This window comes from Dicentrarchus labrax, unplaced genomic scaffold, assembly GCF_905237075.1.
Source record: "Dicentrarchus labrax unplaced genomic scaffold, dlabrax2021, whole genome shotgun sequence".
NCBI lineage: Eukaryota > Metazoa > Chordata > Actinopteri > Moronidae > Dicentrarchus > Dicentrarchus labrax.
In genome coordinates, this window is record NW_026136721.1 from 28097485 (window position 1) to 28118935 (window position 21451).

The 21451-nt window shown below is 40.7% G+C and overlaps 1 protein-coding gene across 8 annotated transcripts in view; it reads right to left on the reverse strand.

Annotated features, from left to right (window-relative positions):
* lrba (LPS responsive beige-like anchor protein) overlaps positions 1–21451 on the reverse strand; it is a 185419-nt gene that overhangs the window by 24426 nt on the left and 139542 nt on the right. For all 8 annotated transcript variants that reach the window (XM_051384753.1, XM_051384755.1, XM_051384754.1 and 5 more), the window contains 4 exons: positions 20528–20668; positions 19002–19121; positions 15891–16043; positions 1444–1611 (listed from right to left, as the gene is read on the reverse strand). In XM_051384753.1, the coding sequence (XP_051240713.1) occupies positions 1444–1611; positions 15891–16043; positions 19002–19121; positions 20528–20668 (582 nt within the window). The remainder of the gene's footprint in view (positions 1–1443; positions 1612–15890; positions 16044–19001; positions 19122–20527; positions 20669–21451) is intronic.

Consider the following 21451-nt stretch of genomic DNA (forward strand, 5'->3'; position numbering starts at 1 on the left):
ATCAACGCCATCGTCACTGGAACAGCCTGGCAAAAATAGTGGTCTAACAGTGATTCAATTGTGTGGCTGTGTGTTAACCAGAAGAATGGGTAATGGGCTGAGCGTGGAAATGACCGGTGCACCCTGGTAATGAATCTGCATGAGTGTGTGTGCTTGTGTGTGTGTGTGTGTGTGTGTCTGTGTGTAGCTAAAGGCCAAAGCACATCTGGATGGGAATTAGGGTGAATGGGGTGATAAATCAGTTATCTACCCCTAGTGCCCATGATGCTCCAGTCACTGAGCATGAAGGGCAGCAGAACAGTGGAGGCAAAAGGCTGTTCACTCGCTTGATGTATACTCAACTCATCTCCATTTAGACCTCAAGGCTGTTAGGACCTTTGCTTAGAGGATAATTATTTTTAATTTCATTTCAACTTGGGTCTTATTTTTATTGTTTTGTGCATCATCTTTTGGTAATAATAACATTGTGCCCCCCTACTATGTTTCTACTTGTATGGCTTATGGGGGAACCAGTCAAAATGTGGAAGGTGTCATTATTCTATATCTATTACACTGTGCAATCAACATTTACTGCATAATAATACGTTAAAGCAAAAAAAGTTGTCCATTTCGACAAGATCAGATCATTGGACAGCTCACGTTTCTTGCCATCTTGTTGTAGCAATGTCAACATGTTTCCAGACCCCAGCAATTACTTTGGTAAGTGAACTCTATCCATATCCAATTACAACTAAAACTATGAAAGTAAGAAACAAGCTGTAATAAACTGGAATTATCCTTTAGGAGAACCCCTGTACAAAAAAAAAGTATATATGCCACTTTTGGCCACACAACGGCAAAAAGGCTGATGGGAGCAGGGTCAATTGGCCTGCTGCTGGCTAGCTGCCTTTTACAGCAGATTGGTGAAGTTGTCAGGCCGATGTTTGGCTGTGGGCAAGCTAGCTGTGTTTTTCTTTTCAGCGCTGTGTTTTGTGTGGTTGCTTTCGGGCAGGCCAGTGTAGCTTGTGTGTGCAGCAGTTCAAAGTGAGGGGGATGAATAATGAATGAAAGCCAAGGAGGAGGCTTTAAGGCGTTAAAGTGGAACACTTGGTGGAGTGCTTTCAGAGATATCACACAGGGAAAAGGCTTTGCTCAGCAATACCTGCCAGTAGATTGTTAGCTTAGTTCCCCCATGCCATTCTACAACCAATTTAACATGGCTAATGGCATCAAAAATATCCCTGAAATACAGATGCAGTGAATGGACAGATGCTTTTATAATATAGTCAGATTAAGCATCCATTTGAGAGTGCTAAGGCTCAAGTGTACTTACTGTAATATGTTTTTTCCCCTTACTCAGCATTATCTACCAAGGGAGTTAAATCAGTCCCGCAGTACATACAGTAAATGTGTATTAAAATGTGTGTGTGTATATGTATGTACTGTATCATGTATCAGCCTCACCTCTCTGAGCATGGGGTCACTGATGGAGCTGAGGTTGACTGCACCTTCGTAGGTCAGATAATAGAAAACATTGAGGGCTCTGGTGGCTTCTGGTCCCTGCTGCTTGTAGCCAAAGATCAGATCGATCCACTGGTGGAGCTGGCAGGACACAAACTCGCTCTCTAGAGCCTGTAAATAGAGAGAGGACAGAGGATTATGAGTGTTGTAAATGTCAACAGATGCAGGCCATTTACACACCATACTCTAACCAAATGCTACTCCCCAAACACGTTTCTCATCCCATTACTGAACAGCAGTTATCACTAATGCCCCTCAAAGATGAATTCCTCTGAGAAAGCAGAATATCCTGCTAATTGTTCCTGCGACAGAATCTGCCAATGATTTCTATAATGAGCAAAAAGCACAGTAAATCCATATCTGATCATAAGGGAACATCGAAACATTAGAGAACTCTTGTAGTTCATTAGGGAGCCGTTTCAGCCTCTGTCTTTGTTCTTTTCGCTGCTTGTTGTGGGGGATAAGAGCCCCGTGTTGCTCTCCTGCAGACGTCTCTGCATCGCCATAACACTGAGATACAAGCCGTTTTCCCTCCTCATTAGCCGGCAAAGGAGGGAAAAAACATTTATGGTTTCCTCATAAAAACAGGCAATTGTGTTAATTTGTGTAAAGCTGTCGGCTCACAAAAGCCCTCTAAACACGACCAAATTAGAATGAGGCAGCCCTTGATTGTCATTGCTGCCTTGTGTCACATTAATTTGTGACAAAACATTAGCCTGTGCTACACTTAAATGGCAATTTATATCATTTAAATTTTTACTGCAGAGACCGATGCATCCCTCACTTAAATGTGACTTTCTGACAGCTCATTCTGCATCTAATTCTTCCCCACTCTCTTAATTACAACTTTCAATCAAGGAGGAAAGCAATAGTATAAAGAGGATACTGCATGTGGTTGAGGTATGATGATGTTTTTACTGCAACTTGAGTATGGAGTGAACTTTTGATGCCGTCACAAATTCCATAATCTGAGCTGATTAAAAGCTTAACAATTTAAAAACACTGTAGATAATACGAGAATAGGAATCATTAACATTCGTTCCTAGAACTGAAATGCTCAGTGTGTAAGTAGAAATGTGGAGAAATATACAAACATAACTAGGGCTGAGTACTGTCAGTACATTGTTATCAACCATAATGTGTCCATGTAAAAGGAGTGTAATTATACGCACATCATGTGAAGGTACAAAGCCATTGGAGATCATTATTGATTTGTCTCAATAGCTGCCCATAGTCTCGACAATAATATAAAAGGTATATTAGTGTATGTTAATAGAAAAATATGATTGTGTGGCAATTTTCTGTTTAAATATATTTTTGACGTGTTTGTCATGCACAATATTTTAATGTTTCCTTTCATGTAACTATTGTTATAAATATGTAAGACATATTTTAGAATATTGAATGTATTATTTTCTCTGCAGACCCACTCCTTGGTACTGATGTAACTTTCCGTTGAATTGTTAATTGTTTTGAGATTTGAGATAATCAGTGTATTGGTAGCTGAATATGGTTTTGGTAATCTGATGAAGACATGACTGAGATGTAAATATTATCCATCCAAGTATACTTGTGGCCAGGTGTTACTCTGTAGCACTAATCGGTGTATAGTCAAAGTTTATGGTTATTACACTCGTTGGTAATTTGAACAATGACTCACTTAGATTCAGTAACTGTTCTGAGAGAAATGACAAAATTAGCAGATGGAGAGAGATCTGTTTAATCTTTTCCACTTTCTGTGAGTCACTTAGGACTAAACTATTGGGGAATGCTAAAAGAAAATGAAGCTTACATTTAGTATTAATATAAAACAGAACACCCCTGGAGTCTAAGACAGTCTAGACTCCATGTCTATCTGTCCCTCTGGCATCAGCGTATTCACAGAGTGTTAAGTGTGTTTAAAGGCTTGTGTCATAAGACAATTCTTTTTATTAATGTTACATTATATGCCAGAGAAACCTTTATTCAAACTCACTTTAATAGCAGGCAGAGTGGGGTTCAACGGTGCGTGTGTGTGGGGGGGTGTATGTGAGTGAGAGAGATCAGTTCATTATGCGCTAGGATTGACCTTTGACGGGCCCTGCTCCCCTGTTTCTAAAACTAAAGCTGGGCCTGATGGGCATTTAATGTGCACTGCAATCTACTGTCAATCAGCATGTGGAAACAAAGAGCAGCCATGTTATTGCAGCTCCCTCTCCAGAGGCCCGCCTTTATGGAAATCACTTGCATGTACCATTTGGAGAGAGAGAAAGAGAGAGACAGAATAAGTGAGAGTGTGTAGATGTGTGTGTGTGTGTGTGTGTGTGTGTGTGTTGCGTATTATTGGATTTGTTTGGTCTGTCGCTGTCTGTCTGACAAGAGGCTCAGCAATACTCTGTGACTGAAGTGTAGGTGTAGGAATTTAACCTCAGTGGACTAGATCTTAGAGATTCAAATCATAACTGTCTCTGCCTTTAGGGATACAGTAAACTGCCACTGTAGTTTATTTTGAGTCACTGTCCTCACTAGATCCCCAAACGTGGCTGAAAATAGTTCTCAACAAAACACTTTTCAAGGCTGTTTGAGAAACATTAGATGCTTCCCAGCTGCACCATTTTTTTTATTTATTATATATTTATGACCCATTTTCAAAGAGTAGTGGACTAGTGCATGGCTGATTTTTGTGTTTTCACTGTAACAAAAATATAACATATTAGAATATCCTTTTCTTAGCTCAAACGACCATACTATACTTCATCTACCAATACAGACAACAGCCTACTAATACAATTTTAATTCTGCACTTGTGAGTTTTGGAATAAAATAAACGACAACATAAAGCTTTCGCCTAATATCTAGAAGACTGCATGTGAGGAATTTATGAGACTTGATGGACAAGCAAAATAAGTACAGAAATCAGGCATGTACCGATAAGCCATTAACAACGTGCCAAGTGAGCAGGTGTGGAAACGTCTCCTTCTGTAGTGCCACACTGTGGAAATAGTGAGGCAGAAGGTTGGGGCAGATAGCAGATTCCTGAGGTGGGATCTGGTGCCACTTCAGGAGAACCAGGCAGGATTATTGATGGGCCAATTAGTAGCCAGTGTGTGTGTCATCCCCATCCACAGGGGACTCTCTGATAATTAATGAATAATTTAGCATGCCTTTATGTAAATGCTGATAGGGGGTAGAAGTCACTGGAATCCCACATTCTATTGTTAAGGATTTGATAAAGTACACCTTTGAAGCATAGGGGCGTCCCCTTTGTTGAGTACTGTTACTTGTTTCCAACGGCAACAATAATTTGGAATATTCTCCTATGTAAGAAATGTAATCATTTACCTTAATCAGTTTTTTTGCCCTTCAAAGCACCAAAGTATTCAAGTGGGTCTCACTAATTTCTCTTCTAGAACTGAATGCTTATTTTGCTTTCCTGCCAGTTTGCTGAGCTATGATGTGAATTCCAATGAAAATGTATCATAATGAACATGCCTCGTCTTTGTGTCTCAGATTACTTTAATTCTTTCCTTTCTGAAACATCTGTAGCTGGAGTGTGAACTTAAAGCCTAAAAATCCCACAAAAAAAACACTCAAAGAATGACAGCTTGACTATGTGTCTGTCAATATGTTACTCTTTAGAGGGAGATATACCCTAGACAGAGGACTTAAAGTCATGCGATCCTTATTTGAGACATCAGACCGGAGACATCGAGTGATTGCAATTAACCAGCTGGTGGACATTAAACCAGGATTATTCAGGAGTCCTGAGGAGCAAAACGGAGAACGTCTGATCTTGACTCAGTGGTTAGTCTACACAGCCTCATTTTGGAATGCCTATTTCTGCTTGCAAGTGGGTGTGATTTGTTTTCATCTCTCTTTGGACTTCTTTTAGTGATTATCTTTCTTTGCTCAAAAGTGAAGGTGCTTCTGCATGCTACAGGTCTGGAGTTGCTCTGGGTCTATCTGTGAAGTTTCTGTGCCTCGCTGTGGTTTGCGGTTAGCTTTATGGTCTGGATTGAGCTGGATTTCACTTCAGCTTTAACGAGGTGACACTGAATGCTCTCCTCCTTCCCTCATTGCCCCTAAAAAACCCTTTTAAGGACTTATGGAGAGCTGTCTGTGAGGATGTTAAAATGTCACTTAACAAATCAATGCACTCATTTGCATGCCAACGGTGATGCGAGTGTATGCGCATGTGCCCGCACGTGTGTGTCACCGATGGTGTGGGTGTGTAATCAAATGCACATGTTGTATGCAGAGTGTTGTCAGCGGCAGACTGTTTTCTTTTGTATCGATTACGGATGAATAAAGCAAACACTTGTCAGGTCTGTATATACTAAAATGACTGTTTAAGAACAAGCTGATCAAAACATCCTGAAAACCGCATTCAGTGTATGTCACAGTGAAACATTGTGCATTTTCACATGAGAAAAATTACACTGCTAAACCACAAGATCAGTAGTTCAATTAAGTTTTGTTTAGTCATACTGAATTCTTATTGCGCATTTCATTTAATCATAAAAGTAAATCTCATCAAATCTGTGTTTTTGAAGTGCACCAAACATCATCAGCCACTCTGTTCTTCTCAACATAATCCAAATTTATTATCTCTCTTGTTTTGAATTCTCTTTTCTTCCTCCAAGTTCAACAGCCCCCTTTCATTTTCCCTTCTACTTATTCTCTCACTCTTAGCGCTACTCCCTTTTTTTCCTTCTGCTCTTTCTTCCAGACATCTGATCCTTTGGATCAACTCCTCTGGAGTTGCCTTGCCCCGAGGTTGACAAGCACTCTGATTAAAGGGCTTATTAGCTCGCTGTAAATGAGAAGCCGATTGTCATTTTGAAGCAGGCAGAGGAAGCCTGTTGCCAGCCAGGGGAGAGGGGGGCCCCCCAACATGGAAGAGGAAAGAAAAAAAAGCAATGGGTGACGTAAGGAATGAGAGCCTTGGAGCAGCCGCACAGCTAACAAACCATTTCCTTTATTCTCATATTCACACACACCAAGAGAACCCCAGATGGGTTGTGTGTGTTACTTTAGTTCCCCCCCGCCCCCTTCCTGCTCTACTAATTAGACAGGTCACAACTGTGAGAGTTCTGGCTATGGGTCAACGGAGGCACTCGCTGGCAAGTGGAACCTGAAACTCTAACCCTGACTTTCTCCCACTCACTCCTCCCATCGCTCTTATTATCCCTCACCCACTTGAAAAGCAAGAATATCATGTTATGGGGAGAAAAGACGCAGAATGAGCAATGATTGGGAAAGTATCTCCCCAAAACAAACATGTCATGGTGGATTTGGTCCTAGTCAGACAAATGGCATAGTGTAGACTGTGAATGTGCACTAAGTGGTTCAATTTACAGGACAGACAATGGAGTAAACAATACTGATTGAGAAGAAAATGGATGAAGCGAATGGTGCTGACTCAAACTCAGAAGGCTGTTGTATTCTCCGTTTAGTTCATGCTTGATAATATGATGTAGCATAATGAGTGTTGGAGTTTAGATATTTTAAAATACCTTTTGTCTTAAAATATTTTTACAAATATTTTGAAGAACATATTTCGGCTGGCAAGCATCAAGAAGATGAGACTACAACGAAAAAACAGCTATTTCACAACTGTCTATTACAATCTCAGCAACAGCTAACAAGCACCTGCAGAGAATCTAACCATCTGTCCGCCTCCATAGAGAAAGGCTAACAAGCTAGCAAATACATCACCAGTGCCATAAGACACATCCACAATAGGATCAAGTGAGCAGAAGCTAAGTCAACATTCAGAGCTGATTAAACACAGGGCCACTGTGGAAGGCTGAGCGTGCTGAATGAGAGAATATTTGGATAGCTGTTGAGAGGAGCATTGTTGTCTTAGATGATTATAGAGTTGGCTGGAGGACTGGACGGTCTGTCTGTCTGTCTGAAGGTGTGGAGGCCTCTTAACACAGAGTGGAGATGATTAGGATGAATGACTCAACTGATCAGCTTGAGTGTAGTTAGCCCTTAAGGAGAGGTTATTAGGGTGTTGGGTTATGTGGAGCTGCAGCATCTTAGTGTGTGTGCATGTGTGTGTGCATGTAATGAAAAAAAGGAAGTATGCCTGAACCACAAAGGTCCAGTGTGTAACATTTATATGGATCTATTGGCAGAGATGGAGTATGTTTGTGTTACCTTAGAAAGAGCTTTTTATGTCTACGGATGCTGGGGATCATTTGATGATGTCCCCTTGCACTACTGGTTATTATGGTGGCCATTTTTCGCTGATATTTTATATACCACAAACAATTAATAAATCCCATTCAAAACTTAATCAATGGTACAAATAATAATATTTAATTAACATTACAAATTATATAATTAAATGAATTTAAGTGTGTAGGATTTAGTGCTATCTAGTGGTGTAGTTGCCAACTGCAGTGAAATGCAAAACAAAAAATATGCAAACGTTCCTATCTAGAGCGTGTGTTTGGTTTGTCCATTCTTGGCTACTGTGGAAAAATGGCGGTCCAACATAGCGGCCTTAATGGAAGACGACTTGCGGCATCTGTAGATAAAAATGGCTCATTCTAAGGTAACAAATATACAACCAGTTATTTTCAGGTGATTATACACAAATGAAAACGTACCTGAATATTACATTACATTCGTACGATTAGATCCTTCTTCATGTTACACACTGGACCTTTAAGTTGATACACAACAGAATAATGTTCTATTAAGTTAATATGATCTCTTAATATCATAATTTATCAACGGAATCATGTTGTGATTGAAAAAATATACATATATTTTATCATTCTATAAAAGTATGTTGTCCAAATTCATATTCTAAAAGAGATACAACTAAAAGCTAACAAATGAGTTTGCAAAGTTTTTGTTTTAAGTATACAGTGTGAAGACTTTGATCTTATAATGCAGTCAAACTTGTTTTATTGCTTTCCCATCAGATTATTTTTGAGATTTTCTCACATAACAATATCAGTCAATATCGTTACAAATACTGTGCTAATGATTCTACCATTCTTTTAGTTACACGCCTTTTGACAGAGGGTTATACATTCAGCGGGTTTCTGTGTCTGCTTTTAAAAATGTATACATAAAGTGATTGTTGCTGTTAACGCTTGACTGAACAAATTCGCTTGGACAGGTCAGAGGGCAAAAACAACGGTTTCTTTAAAAGAGCAAAAGATGACAACACATACGTCCAGGAGTTTGAGAGGCAAAGAGAGACAAAGTGCTGGAGGGAAGGAGTGTGCAAAAAAAGCACCTCAGTAGACTTTGGCAGAAGTCAAATGAGAGTGTGGAGGAGCGCAGGAAAAGGGAGAAGGACAACATTAGTGAGTGAGTATGTCAGCAGCAGTAGATCATCCCATTTCTCAGGCTCTCACCGGCCTCCTCCATTACGTCATTGAAGAGGAGGACGAAGAAGAGGAGGGGGAGAAGGACGGGGTAGAGGGGGAGGCGGAGAAGAAGGGGGGACAGCTCGTAAAACACTGAGCACACAGTAAACATGTCTGCCCTTATGCATGACAATACCCCTACAGTGAGCGCTGCCTGACATTAGCCAGATAACCCCCCTCTGCCCCACGTGCTAGTTCCCATCCAACAACAAGGCTTTCAGTGGAGACACCAGGGGAATAGATTAACGCTAGGCTAACATGGTAAACTGTGTTCCGTTACATGAGGCCATACTGGGCTAGACAACATTAAGATTTTCACTCACTCAGTCATTCACAAGTGCATAAGTATATCTTAGTGGTTAGTGACTGGTCCTTGCCGTGGTTTACCTCAGCTCACACATGAATTCCCATGGGGTTCCTGTGAGGATAAGACATGGAGGCTGGTGGGAACGGCATTATGTGTGTCCCAGTGGTTGTCTGATCAGAGAGTGCGGTGAGCATGAGAGGTGAATGTATACAGCCATGATCTTTGACTTTGAGTAGCTGGTGGTCTGAACTGGTGAGCGATCATGGCTTGTGGGGGGAAAAAAAGTGTAACGCATTTTTGTCTTCTGTCCTTCTTTTGTCACACACACACACACACACACACACACACACACACACACACACACACACACACACACACACACACACACACACACACACACACACACACACACACACACACAACATAAAAGACACACAATATTTTAAAACTGTTTTGTGTACTGGCCACAATACTCAAACAATAGTAAATGATCTTATCAGGTAAAAATAGCACCCAGAACACCCCTCTTCTATTTACTTGATCATAAACTGGTAGGCTAATGGACTTTTCTACCATGAAGACATAGTTTTTGTAAGTGTGAAGGGCTGTCAGCATATAAAACTGACAAACTTCAGAAAAAGGACTTTCAAAGACGCTGATAGTGTGAGTATATGAGGTTTGAGGGGGTATGGGTGATTTGCCTCATATTAATATGACATTTGTCTGTTAGCACTGAGCAGCCATGTAGATGTTTACCTCTGCAGGCAAGATTACTGTCGGGTGACAATATTAACAGCTGTAAGTGTCAGATCGCCAACCTAGTTCAAAGTTAAAATTAGCAGGATGGATTCAGAGAGACTTTCCATTTTAAAGTTTAAAGCTGCATTAGGCAATTTTTGACCACTAGGCAGTAGAGGGAGGAAAACACATGTCTATACAATAAAACGAATACACAGCCCTAATATGCTAAATGCTAATTGCTAACAAATCCTGACATTTAAAAAAAAAAAAAAACACAGAACAACTTGGCCCCCAAGCTGCATTTGCTTGTTTGGCTATCAAGTCCAATACTCACTTGCTATTTATCCCAGCTTTTTTTAGATGTATCCAGTATCTTATTTGCTCTACTATTTCTTGCTGAGAATTTTGAATACAGTGACTTGTGTTACTATGTTTGCTAGAAACAGCTGCTACAATTCCAGGATTTTACATTTTAGGGGTTGGGGTGATGTGACGACTACTGGGATTCAAAAATATACTTGTGAAGTAAAACAATGAGCAGAAAGTTGCTGGGAGCTGCTTAGACTACTGAAGTTGTCTGTTGATTTTCAGTTTGATCGGTGGTGATAACTGTTTCACATTACAGAGAGTATTTGAGTCAATGTTTATTCAATGAGTCATTTGATTCAATGCTGATTGAATGTCAATGGAGCATTACTTGGAAACTGGGTTTCAGAATTACATCTGACAAACAATGACATAAGAAACTAAGGATGTCTCATGCAGAGCACAAGGGAGAGCTCCATCTTGTAAAATGCTCACTACGGTTAGATTAAATGGTTTCTTAATGCCAGAGTAATGTCAGAGTCAGAGTCAGAGTCAGAGTTAGTCACAAAGGTCACTGTTTACTGAAATGGTTATACATTTGTACATTCTCTTCATCTCTTCCTTTTCTATTTTTTTTCCAAAGATGCAGCCACAATAGAAAATCACACACACTATGACTGCTTAAGACATAGCACAGGTATTCAATCTTTTAATAATAATGACTTTTACTGTCCCAGCATCCAAGGGTGTTTACACACAGAAAGTACTGTTAGGTGTCACAAATAGCATTAGTGGTAAAAACAATTACTTTTAAAGAATCACAAGTTATTTTGGTCTCTAACATCTATAGAGCAGAGACGTGTTGGGTACTTACTTTGATGGTTTACCACATCTGGTGGTGACCTGTGGTCAACCCTCTCAGTATCAACTTCTGACCCATCACTCAATTGGCTTTGCCAATTCAACAAGAGCAAAGTCTCTCACTTGTTCAGTGCGGGCAGTTTTGCTGATGTCTCAGTCACTGCTTTGAGTGAGCAGATGCTTTATAAAGGGAAAAAGGCCAAAAGTAATGTGTTGCCTGTCTGTCCCATGTGTGTGGTTTGCAGGTCTGTCAGCAGCACTACAAGAGCTCAGCTGACTGAAAGGAACCAAACATGTGAACTATGGAGCAGCAAACGGGCCCTGTAGAGTTCACATGGTTGCAACCAACCTTTCATAGAAAAGAAATGGGCAGCATTTGATTTGACAAATTAGTGTTGTATATTAATAAAAAGATACTTGTTGCTTCCAAATAAATGCAGAAAGTCAGTTGAAAATGAAAAACTGGTCAACAAATGATCCAAAAACATATTTATTTAGTTAGAGATATTTAATTTTTTGGGTTATCATTATTATTTTATTAGGGCGTTAATAACCAGCACGGCTGTGCTGTAGAGTTTAAACAATGTCATTTTTGGGATTCTGCCTGGTGTAAATCACAGCATCTGCCTCTAAACTCAGCCTACCATTAGTCTATTCACAGTAGGAGATTGCTACTATAACAGACTGTGGTTTAGGCTGTTCCAGATCAGTAGCTCAACTGAAGTCTGGACACATGACAGTGCAGGTAAACACTGATGTGCACACAAATACACACACACAAACCTACACTAGCATATACACACGATCACCTGCTATCACACTAATGGTTAGCAGACCTGAGAAGTGAGATGTGGTCATATATAGTGGAATGTCAGAGAGGCTGACAGTGCCCAGAGACATGTAGTTATCTGGTGGAGGAGGGATCAAGTTCTTAACCTCTCCTTCGACCTTCTGGTAAAAACAACAAGCAGCCCCTGATCTCTGTGGCATGCCGCCTCAAAATCCGGGTGTCTTGCGTGTTTGTGTGTGGGTGCATGATGGACCAAGAAAAAGGGAGTGTGCCTTTTTACAAGCAAGCATTTAACTATACTGTAGGCACTTCAGTTTGGTGAAGGTGCATGCTTGACTTAAGGCGCTGAGGTGCTTTGTCTCCAGTAAGTCTGCCTAAAATCCAAGCATTCCTCGACACATCAAACCCACGGTTTCCATCTGGAGCCGTTGAGCCTTCAACGTTGTGTAAGCCAAAGGTTAAACAACAGTCTGTGTACGCGCACACTTGCAGTTCATCTGTTGCCATGCAACACACCTTTTTCTAAACATTAGTGATGAACTATGGCACTTCCAACATCAGAGCAATATAAACCAGGCTACAGTTTGATGTAATGTTTATATCTTCAACTGGATTTTTTTTATTACCAACCATGCAACTCTCACTCGAAACAACAAAAACAAGCTGCCGTTTTGCACAGCAGCACAATCCTTTACTGTGAGAGGATTTTAATGGCCTTTCCAGATTGGGCCCTAATTAGCTGTTAATCATCTAGGGCTCATAACCAGAGTGGAGACAGCAGGCGTGTGTGTATTTGTATGCGTGTGTGCATTTGCGTGTGTTTGCGTGTTCTCCCCTGCCGTCTATCCTTGTGTTGCGAGGCCATTAGCAGCAGACAAGCTAAAGAGAGCCAAACAGCCCATTAACTCTTTCACTCTTCCTCTCTCTTCTCCACCATGCTCATCTCTCTCCCCACAGTACCACAGTTGCCAGCTGACACCCTCTAATGCCAGCTATCTGTCATGACCAGAGACCTGTCCACCCACACATCCCTCCCTCTACCTCGTCCTCAACCCATTCTTTCCTTTATTCTGTCTGTCCACCCTCCTGTACTGTAAGACTGGGTGTCTTAAAATGTTAAAATTGTATAAGACACATTGTAATCCTATACTGACAATGTGGAATTAACAGATCAAAAACTCTATAAGACATGATTCAAATGCTATTTTTTGCAGGACAAATTAAAACTACATAAAAATATATTAATGTCTGACCACCATTGAAATCAAAATCTTACAGGAATGGATCAATCTGACATGACAGAATAATCTTACTATGTAATACTATGTGAGGTTCATGGATTAGCAATGTAAAACTTATAGTATATTTGACCACACAAATCCACAGTCGCCTTATGAAACCTCAGAAAGCTCCTTTTTTTACTGAGCTTGTTATGTTTCTGTGCACCTACACCTACCTGCTGGGCTCAACTGCACAATGGATCAATATCTCAATTTGCACACAGCACAGAAAGAAACTGCAGACTGAAATTTTATCAGCCTGAAAGCAGTAACTAGCAGGTAGCTGTGCATGCGTATAGACCATTTGGAAGATCCAAATTGCCTCTGTAGTACTAAATTGGGCACAAAGGAAAGAACCAGAGGAAATTGAGGGAGCAGAAGTAGATGAGACTGGCGCACTTAAACGGGCAATGAAAAGCTGCTTTGTGCGTACAGGAGCACAAAGCACATTAACACACTAATTCTAACATGTTGGTTTCTTCAGTGTTACTGTTTTGACTGATTTTTAGTATATACAATAATATTATGAATATTTTAAAGGGGAGTGTTCTACTTCTGTAAATAAAAGACTTACTCAGGAGAGTCATACTGAAGGCTTACTTTGAATTTTTCTTAAGTTATATGAGGTACAGTCAGTGTATTTCCTACAGTACATGGTGGTTCGCATGACCCCAGTTTGGAGAAGCAAACAGGAGTACCAGCACAGAAGCTAAGCAATGCACGGCTCTAGACGGGGAGTGCAGCAAAGTGTATTTTAGCCACCGAAAAAAAAGGCCCACCTAAAAACATCAATATTAGTTCAATTAGACGCTATATTCAGAATATGTTCTCAAATTCCCTTGCTGTCCGACAGTTCTTCCTGACAGAAGAAAAAGAACTGAAGCAGTTATATTCCTTTACTGCACAGAACACAGGAGTTACTGGTCTACCACTGCATCGTTCTGCAGTAACTAACGTTTAAAACACCAAAGTCACACAGTAACACCAGCAACTCCCGTGCTCTATGAGGTAAAATTACTGCTTTTGTCAAAGGAGTCTGTTGGCTTTGAAGAGAGGACAGATGGATATAACGGCTCCAATTTCCTGTCAGAAAGGGATGTCTGACAGCTAGGTAAAGCAGTGGGAACAATTATTGTCATTATCAAATAATCCATTTGTATTTTCCCAATTAATTGATTAATTCAGTATATTATAAGGACTTAAAATTGTGAAAAATGCTCATAATCATATGAAACAGAGAAGAGCAGCATTCCTCATTTTCTTTAAGGTGTATACAGTGTTTGGCATTTTAAAAAAAATGTCTCAGTTTCTTTGCCAGATGATAATCAGAAATACATCAAGTACATTTCTTCTTTAGCACACATTTAACAAAATTCCCTGACTGAGTACAACACTGCAAAACAGCACGCCACTACCACCACAAGCTATCCCCGATGCATCCACCTTGGCCTAGACCATGCTGACAGCCAAAGAGAGAGAAGTGTGTGATTAATGATAGGGGCCTGGTCATATCAGCAGGCTGGTTAACAGAGCCCACCGCAAGACTACACAGGTCACAGAGCACACCCAGCCTCATCAGCACCCATTACTACTGTGGGCACAGGAAGCTACATCTGTTTTTACCCCAAACATTTTACTGAAAGGAAACGTGGCTTGTGTAAGAATTCACAGACTAAGGACTTTTACGCAACAAAAATACAGATATAATTGTTTGCATTACTGTTGGTTGGTTTTGTATATTCTTTTTATTTTTTCTTCTATTTGACCTTGTTTATCCTGGAAGCAAATTTTCATTTACCACGACAGCCTGACCTTTCATTATCAGTCAAAGTCTGTATAAAGTCAACAAGTTTTTGAAGTTGAAGGACTAAAAGTATCAATGACAAGCTAGAATCATTAAATCTATCTGGTGCTTTTTGACCTTCTAGAACAGAACAAGGTAATCTGATCAAAAGAGTTGCCTTCGTTTTCCAGCCTAATATGGGTGTGTGTGTGTGTGTGTGTGTGTGTGTGTGTGTGTGTGTGTGTGTGTGTGTGTGTGTGTGTGTGTGTGGAAGAAGAGAGAATATCTACAATGAAAATATGACAGCAAGTCCGACAACATCCGACATGCATATACACAGAATATTTCTGCTTTGGGCTGAGCGGGCAGGAAGGAGAGATCAGGAACAAGATACTGCATCATTTCTCCACACACAAACACAGTTGCGATCACACACACGAACATGCACCAGATGAGTGTGGACAGAGTGAGAGTAAAAAGAGAGATGGTGAGTTAGATAAGGAAGGGAGGTGAGGTGATGTTGGATCACTTTGCCAACACTGCAATCTGAGAGCTGGGGCATGTCAAAGGAGCGGGAGGCTCAGGTAACAGGAAGAGCTGTGAGACGACCAGGAAATAACACTGTCTCTTTGAATTAGCATTTGCAGCTGAAATAAGAGGGGCGGAAACCTCTGGGAAGACTTCAGTTGGTCTGGGTCGTGTGCTATATGAGGCAGACACAGAAAACTGCATGTATGTTTACAATGCATGTGTGCAACTTGTACATACTTTTTTAAATGCCCATCTTGATTATACCAATAATGAAACACTTTATATTGACGCCTATAGAATGTACACTAACTCCCAAACTCGATAACCAGGTGATCCTCCTACATATTACACTTTCTGCTGCCCAGGATTACAGTGTGCATGAATGCAAATATGTACATGTCAGTCCAATGTTTCTTACCAGGCGATTGATGCGTACAAACTCCTCTGGGCTCTTGGCCCAAGGTGGCAGCTCCACATCAGAGACCACAGTGCCATCCTCCATCACTCCCAAGTTGTAACTGTTGGCGTTGACAAACATCTCAGGGAGGTAGTAGAACTCCGGGATCAGCTCCTGCATGGTTACAGCATCCAGACACACTGGTCAATTACAACACCGCAAGCAGAAAGAGATTTTAACAGTGTTACCATTTGTGGCAGTTGAGCATTCACCTACATCGATGACACAGGCTTAGTTGTGGGTAGGATGATAATGCTGAATGAAGGAAGCTAAGATGTTTCTGAAACTACATGGAAATGACATTTCTGAGTGCTTGTCTGTTGTCCGATTTTGCGCTTTGGCCACTATGGAAGATGTCAAAAACCTTTGAGTGTTCAATCGGCTGTGGTTTTTTACTATTCAGATGTATTTGTTTGCTTTGTCTGTAACTAAACAGACCCAAACACACACACACACACACACACACACACACACACACACACACACACACACACACACACACACACACACACACAAACACACACAAACACACACACACACTTCCACAAAGAGAGAAAAAGACAGTGAGCCAAATTCTTTCCTAACTATGATGGTTTTATTTGGCTGTCCCAAACAACACAAAGCATTTTCAAAGCAGATAGTAGAAGAGAAATGCAGTTATGACAGGAGACTTAACTCCATATGTTTAGCCATTCGTCATTCTTAACAAAGCAGAACTTGCCACAATGAGTGTAAACATTAAGATTGAGTTTGAGCTTAAAAACCTGTAGATAAATCCATACTGCCCTCCAGGCCCAAACTGCACTATTATTGTTGTGTCTCACTGATTATGAAACACAAAGATGAACCAGGATGTCTCAGAGTTCTTGGCTGGTTCATGTAAATAGACTATTAAAAAAAGAAAAATAGTAGAATATGAAATATCTATTGTGTTGTCAACTGTTGACATTAAAATTTATAATATACAGTGTTTTCATAACACAAAGCAAAGGTCAAACCTTTGTATATATGCAAAGTACATAAATACACGCAAGGTTTGTCTATGCTAGGGTAGTAATTTTCACCCTAATAAAACTGTAATATCTATTTCTATTTTATGGCATTATTAGTGGAACTTTTTAGTTTGACGTTAAAGTCGAATTAACGGCATTTGTTTTGGGGATTTGATGGTAGCCCTGCTGTCTGTGGAACAAGCTCGTGTGACTACAAGTGCTGACTGGTTCTCTCTAGAAGGACAGAAAGATACAAACATGTTGACAGTCTGACATCAGAGATGAACAGAACACCGCCAACACCGAGCTGATGTGTCAGGCAATGATGACACCATGCAGGTGTAGGCAATTTTTTTAAAACAGATTTTTAATATGCATCATGATCTCTAAAAAAAATACAAATAATATGCTCAAATGATAACATGACCCTTTGAGATTAGCAGCACAGTACAGCCACCTTTCATCAATGGGGTGAAAGCATCCAATCAAATGAGCAAGCAAACACACAGGTTTAAAACAACACAGCACTTCCTCACTTCTGAAATCTCTTCACTTCACAAAACCTGACCTAAAACTAAAGGTCAACCTCTTAACGAGTCCTCCGGCTCACCCAGGTTCACTGGCTGCAGCCTGCTGTAAATTTGAGCTGGAGGTGGCAGAGTGCACACACACACACACACACACACACACCCACCCACCCACCCACCCACCCACACACACCCACACCCACACACACACACACACACACACACACACACACACACACACACACACCCCCAACAAAACCTTGAGGGCTTCGCTCCCCAACACGCAAGCCTGCCTTGCATGGACCATTATGTGCAGTGGCCCCTTTGCTCCGGCCTGGTCAGAGGCCAGCCCCTCTGATCCCCAATCCTGTCCTGTCATGGGTCACTGGAAGGGGCTCTGGCCTCTGGGCTCCTCTGCTGCACTTCCACTGTTGCTACTACTCTTCCCTCTCCCCCTCTGATGCCTTTGGGCTTAGGCTAGGGGTCAGGGGATTGGGGACTGGAGGTCATGCTAGCGTCACCCAGGCTAGAGACGCATTGAATCTGGGTGTTGTAACCTATTATCACCCTTCTTTACCAGTAGGGTATGAAAACACTGGGGCTTTTTGCCCTCTGGCAGGGACAGAGGGTTGCCATCAATGGCTCAGATGCAAAAGCTAAATGGTGTACTTTGCATCTAAATTGATACATCTCGTCCCTAATTCCTCTTTTGCCTAGGACATGAATATGTGCGTCCAAGTGGATAAAGTCGCTGGACTTTCATTCAAAATATGCAAAAAATTTAAACTGAACAAGGAAACAAAGTGATGTGGTCCAGATTTCCCCTTTATTTTGATCTGAAGTTGAGCTCTCACAGTTTGATCCACATTGACAGGTCTAGACTGAGAGAGCAAACGAGTGCTCTTGTTGTGCTTTCGCAATCAAGCATTGGCCAACTACGTAGTAACACAATCCATATGTTTTATCGGTGGGATGTGAAGGGGGGTGGTAAACGCAATCAAGCGTCAAAACCCCCAACACCACCACTGTTCCCCCATCCAGTGACCCAGTGCCAGGAGTCCAAGCAAAACCCAGCTTTGACATAGAATGTCTGACTGTAGTCGTAAATGTTTTAGGAGAGCAGTTAAAGTGTGCACTGGGGGTTCGAAGGCCCTCAGTATGAGAATGACCTGTGCTGTTGCAGGGCAGATCCAACAGCTCAGCAGAGTTTTGGGGCCCAATGGGCAGGGATTCAAGTCCAGGTTATAGCTGGCTGAATCTGAGACAGACGGCCGGGACAGATGAGGATTAGTCTAACGCTTTGATCAGAAGACCAGGAAGCTTTCATTGCATAGGGACAATGATTGGTAGTGACTGGACATTACTCTTTTGAAACCTTTTCTTCTCTATCTGTAAGGATGCTGGATGGGGATTTATTCCTCTGTAGTGCTCAGTCCTTTATCTCTTTTAACTTCTAACCTTCTTATAAGTCAACCATCTCAAAACGGAACAAGGTAACTTTTTTGGAAAGTATTTTTACATCATGTGTGAGCATGCATCAGTGTGTAGACTACCTTAACATCAGATGTGTCTCTCTGGCAGTTCCTCCAGGCCCGGGACACTGAGGAAAAGGTGCGGTCAGCATGGTCAAACTTCCCTCCTTGGAAGTTGAGGAAAAATGTGGTGAAGGGCTCCTGTTGATTAGGAAGAAAATGTCTAAGTCTGAGATCAGGACTCTGCTGCTGTAACTGGCATTACCTATTGTGATTGCTAAAATATAATCCCTTGTGGTGCAATAAAATCGTGTAATAAAAGTCTGTCTTTCTGCTTGAGGTTCAATACAGCACTATGTAAACAGATTTGAAGCAAAATCTACTCTTTTTACATACCCTCTAACAAACTAGAATCCAAAAACGAACAAGTGAAATAGCAATAATCCCTGTGAACTACTAAAGCCAATACACTTGTGTTACTGATGCATTTCTAATCATGTATAATCTTGTTAGGACAGATCAATAGCTGTCTCTCTGACGCAATAGCTCCCAAGTGACATGGACACAATATGCTGGGACGCAGCTACAAACTAGTACTGTGGATAGCTAATTAAAGTCAGCCTGAAATGATGTAAGCCTCATCTGTTTAAAAAGTGAGTTTAAACACAATGTATCTCATCATGCAGTTGAAACAGAACAGGATCAAGTGCCCTGTAAAATCTCACAAATTACCACAAAATCACACAAAAACGGTTCACATTTATTGCTCAAACTGTTTTCATTTACTCTCTGATGTTAAGTTTGATCTTTAAGTAAGGGTTTCTGGTAAAGTGGCTATAGAGTAAGCCCGCTAATGATGTGCGGAGATCAATGAGGTAACTCTACTGGGAGTCACTGAGACGGTGAGCTACTGGGACAATAACAGGAGAAAACTGCACGTTGGAGAAACTTAGTAACCTCCCTCTCCCTTGAGTGCAGTATGGAAAGATTGATGGCATTCATTCAACAAAAGGTACCGAAAGAGAGCACTCCATTGCACAATGTACACTGCATACACTCTTCAAAAGCAAATCAAATCACTTGTGATACTTGGTATTCCTCAAAAATCCAATTTTCTTTTTTCATGGCAGACATTTAATTGCACTTTGTTTGTTCCATTATTATATGGTAACAACATAGAGAATAATAAATCACGTGCAACCATAAATGAGGAGAAATATATATGTGATGCAATATTAAGCATACATTTACTCTCAATTTGATAGAAATATATTTGTTTCTAGGAGGCAGATGCCTAATTAAGAATGAATTAAAGGCAATATAAAATTCCAAAAAGAAACAATGAACATACATTTTAAAAATCCATTACAAATTGTTTGACAAATAAGCTGGATACGCATTTTGGTGTGTATAACTATACTTTTAAAACTCCTATATATATAAATATATATATATATACACATACACAAACACATTTTTGAATGTATATCTTTTTATGATTTTTATAACACTGTAATAAAAAAAAAAACAACCAAGAATGTTGCAAAAGATTTTAAATTACAGGTCATTTTAAAAAGGAGGCATCTTTCTGTATACATTGCACTTACGATACGCAGTAGCCACATCAGAGTGAAGCTGGAGGTGGAATAGTGGGTGCCATAGTGGAACTTCGGCACCTGGTCATCCTCCCAGGACTCGTATCGGTCGGAAAAGAATGCTGCCCTCTTGGGGTTCAGAGCACCTATGGGCTATGGAGAAATTGGAACATAAAATATATTTTCACATGTTAAAAAGTGAAAAATAACCTGTATCTTCTTTCAATTGCTGCTTGACATGAAAACAGAGATAAAGAAAGAAAAGATGACAAACACGGGTGTGATAGCGAAGGGAAAGCAGGGAGGCATTACTGAATTTTACTGTGAATACATTCATTCCACTATTTGTACCATAACAGTTGCAAGGCAAATGAAGCTGGTAACCTTTGTGCAATCTCAAATGAATATTAGATGATGTTTCCCTTCAGACAGAGATCAATCCTTTCCCACAGAGTGCATTTTAGAGGCTGTGAAACAGAGACCCTGCAGCTGTAGTCTGTCAGAGGAAACTAATGTGCTCCAATGAAAGAGTGCCTACTAGGAATATCAATAGTAAGGCTGTGGTTCCTTTAATTTCTACCTTTATTAATCTGTAACTAATACACTGGTCACCAGCCCTATTTGTAGTCTAGAAAAGCGGTTAAGTTGCGTTAATTTTCCATCGCTCTACAAAACCAATAACCCTGTGCTGCTCGGCTATTATTTAAATACTCATTTATAGAAATCACTTTCAGGCTGGTTCAATTTTTATTAGTCTTCTGCTGGCTGCGCCTCATTCCCTCAAACCTCCCTTCATCTCTCTCCCTCACACACACACACACACACACAGCAGATCAATGGTAATGGAATGATGGCCTTTTGAGGATGAGGGGCTAGTAGGGCGTGGATCAATTGGATCTCTTTCATATCATAGGGGTGCCTGTCACAGTAAGACTC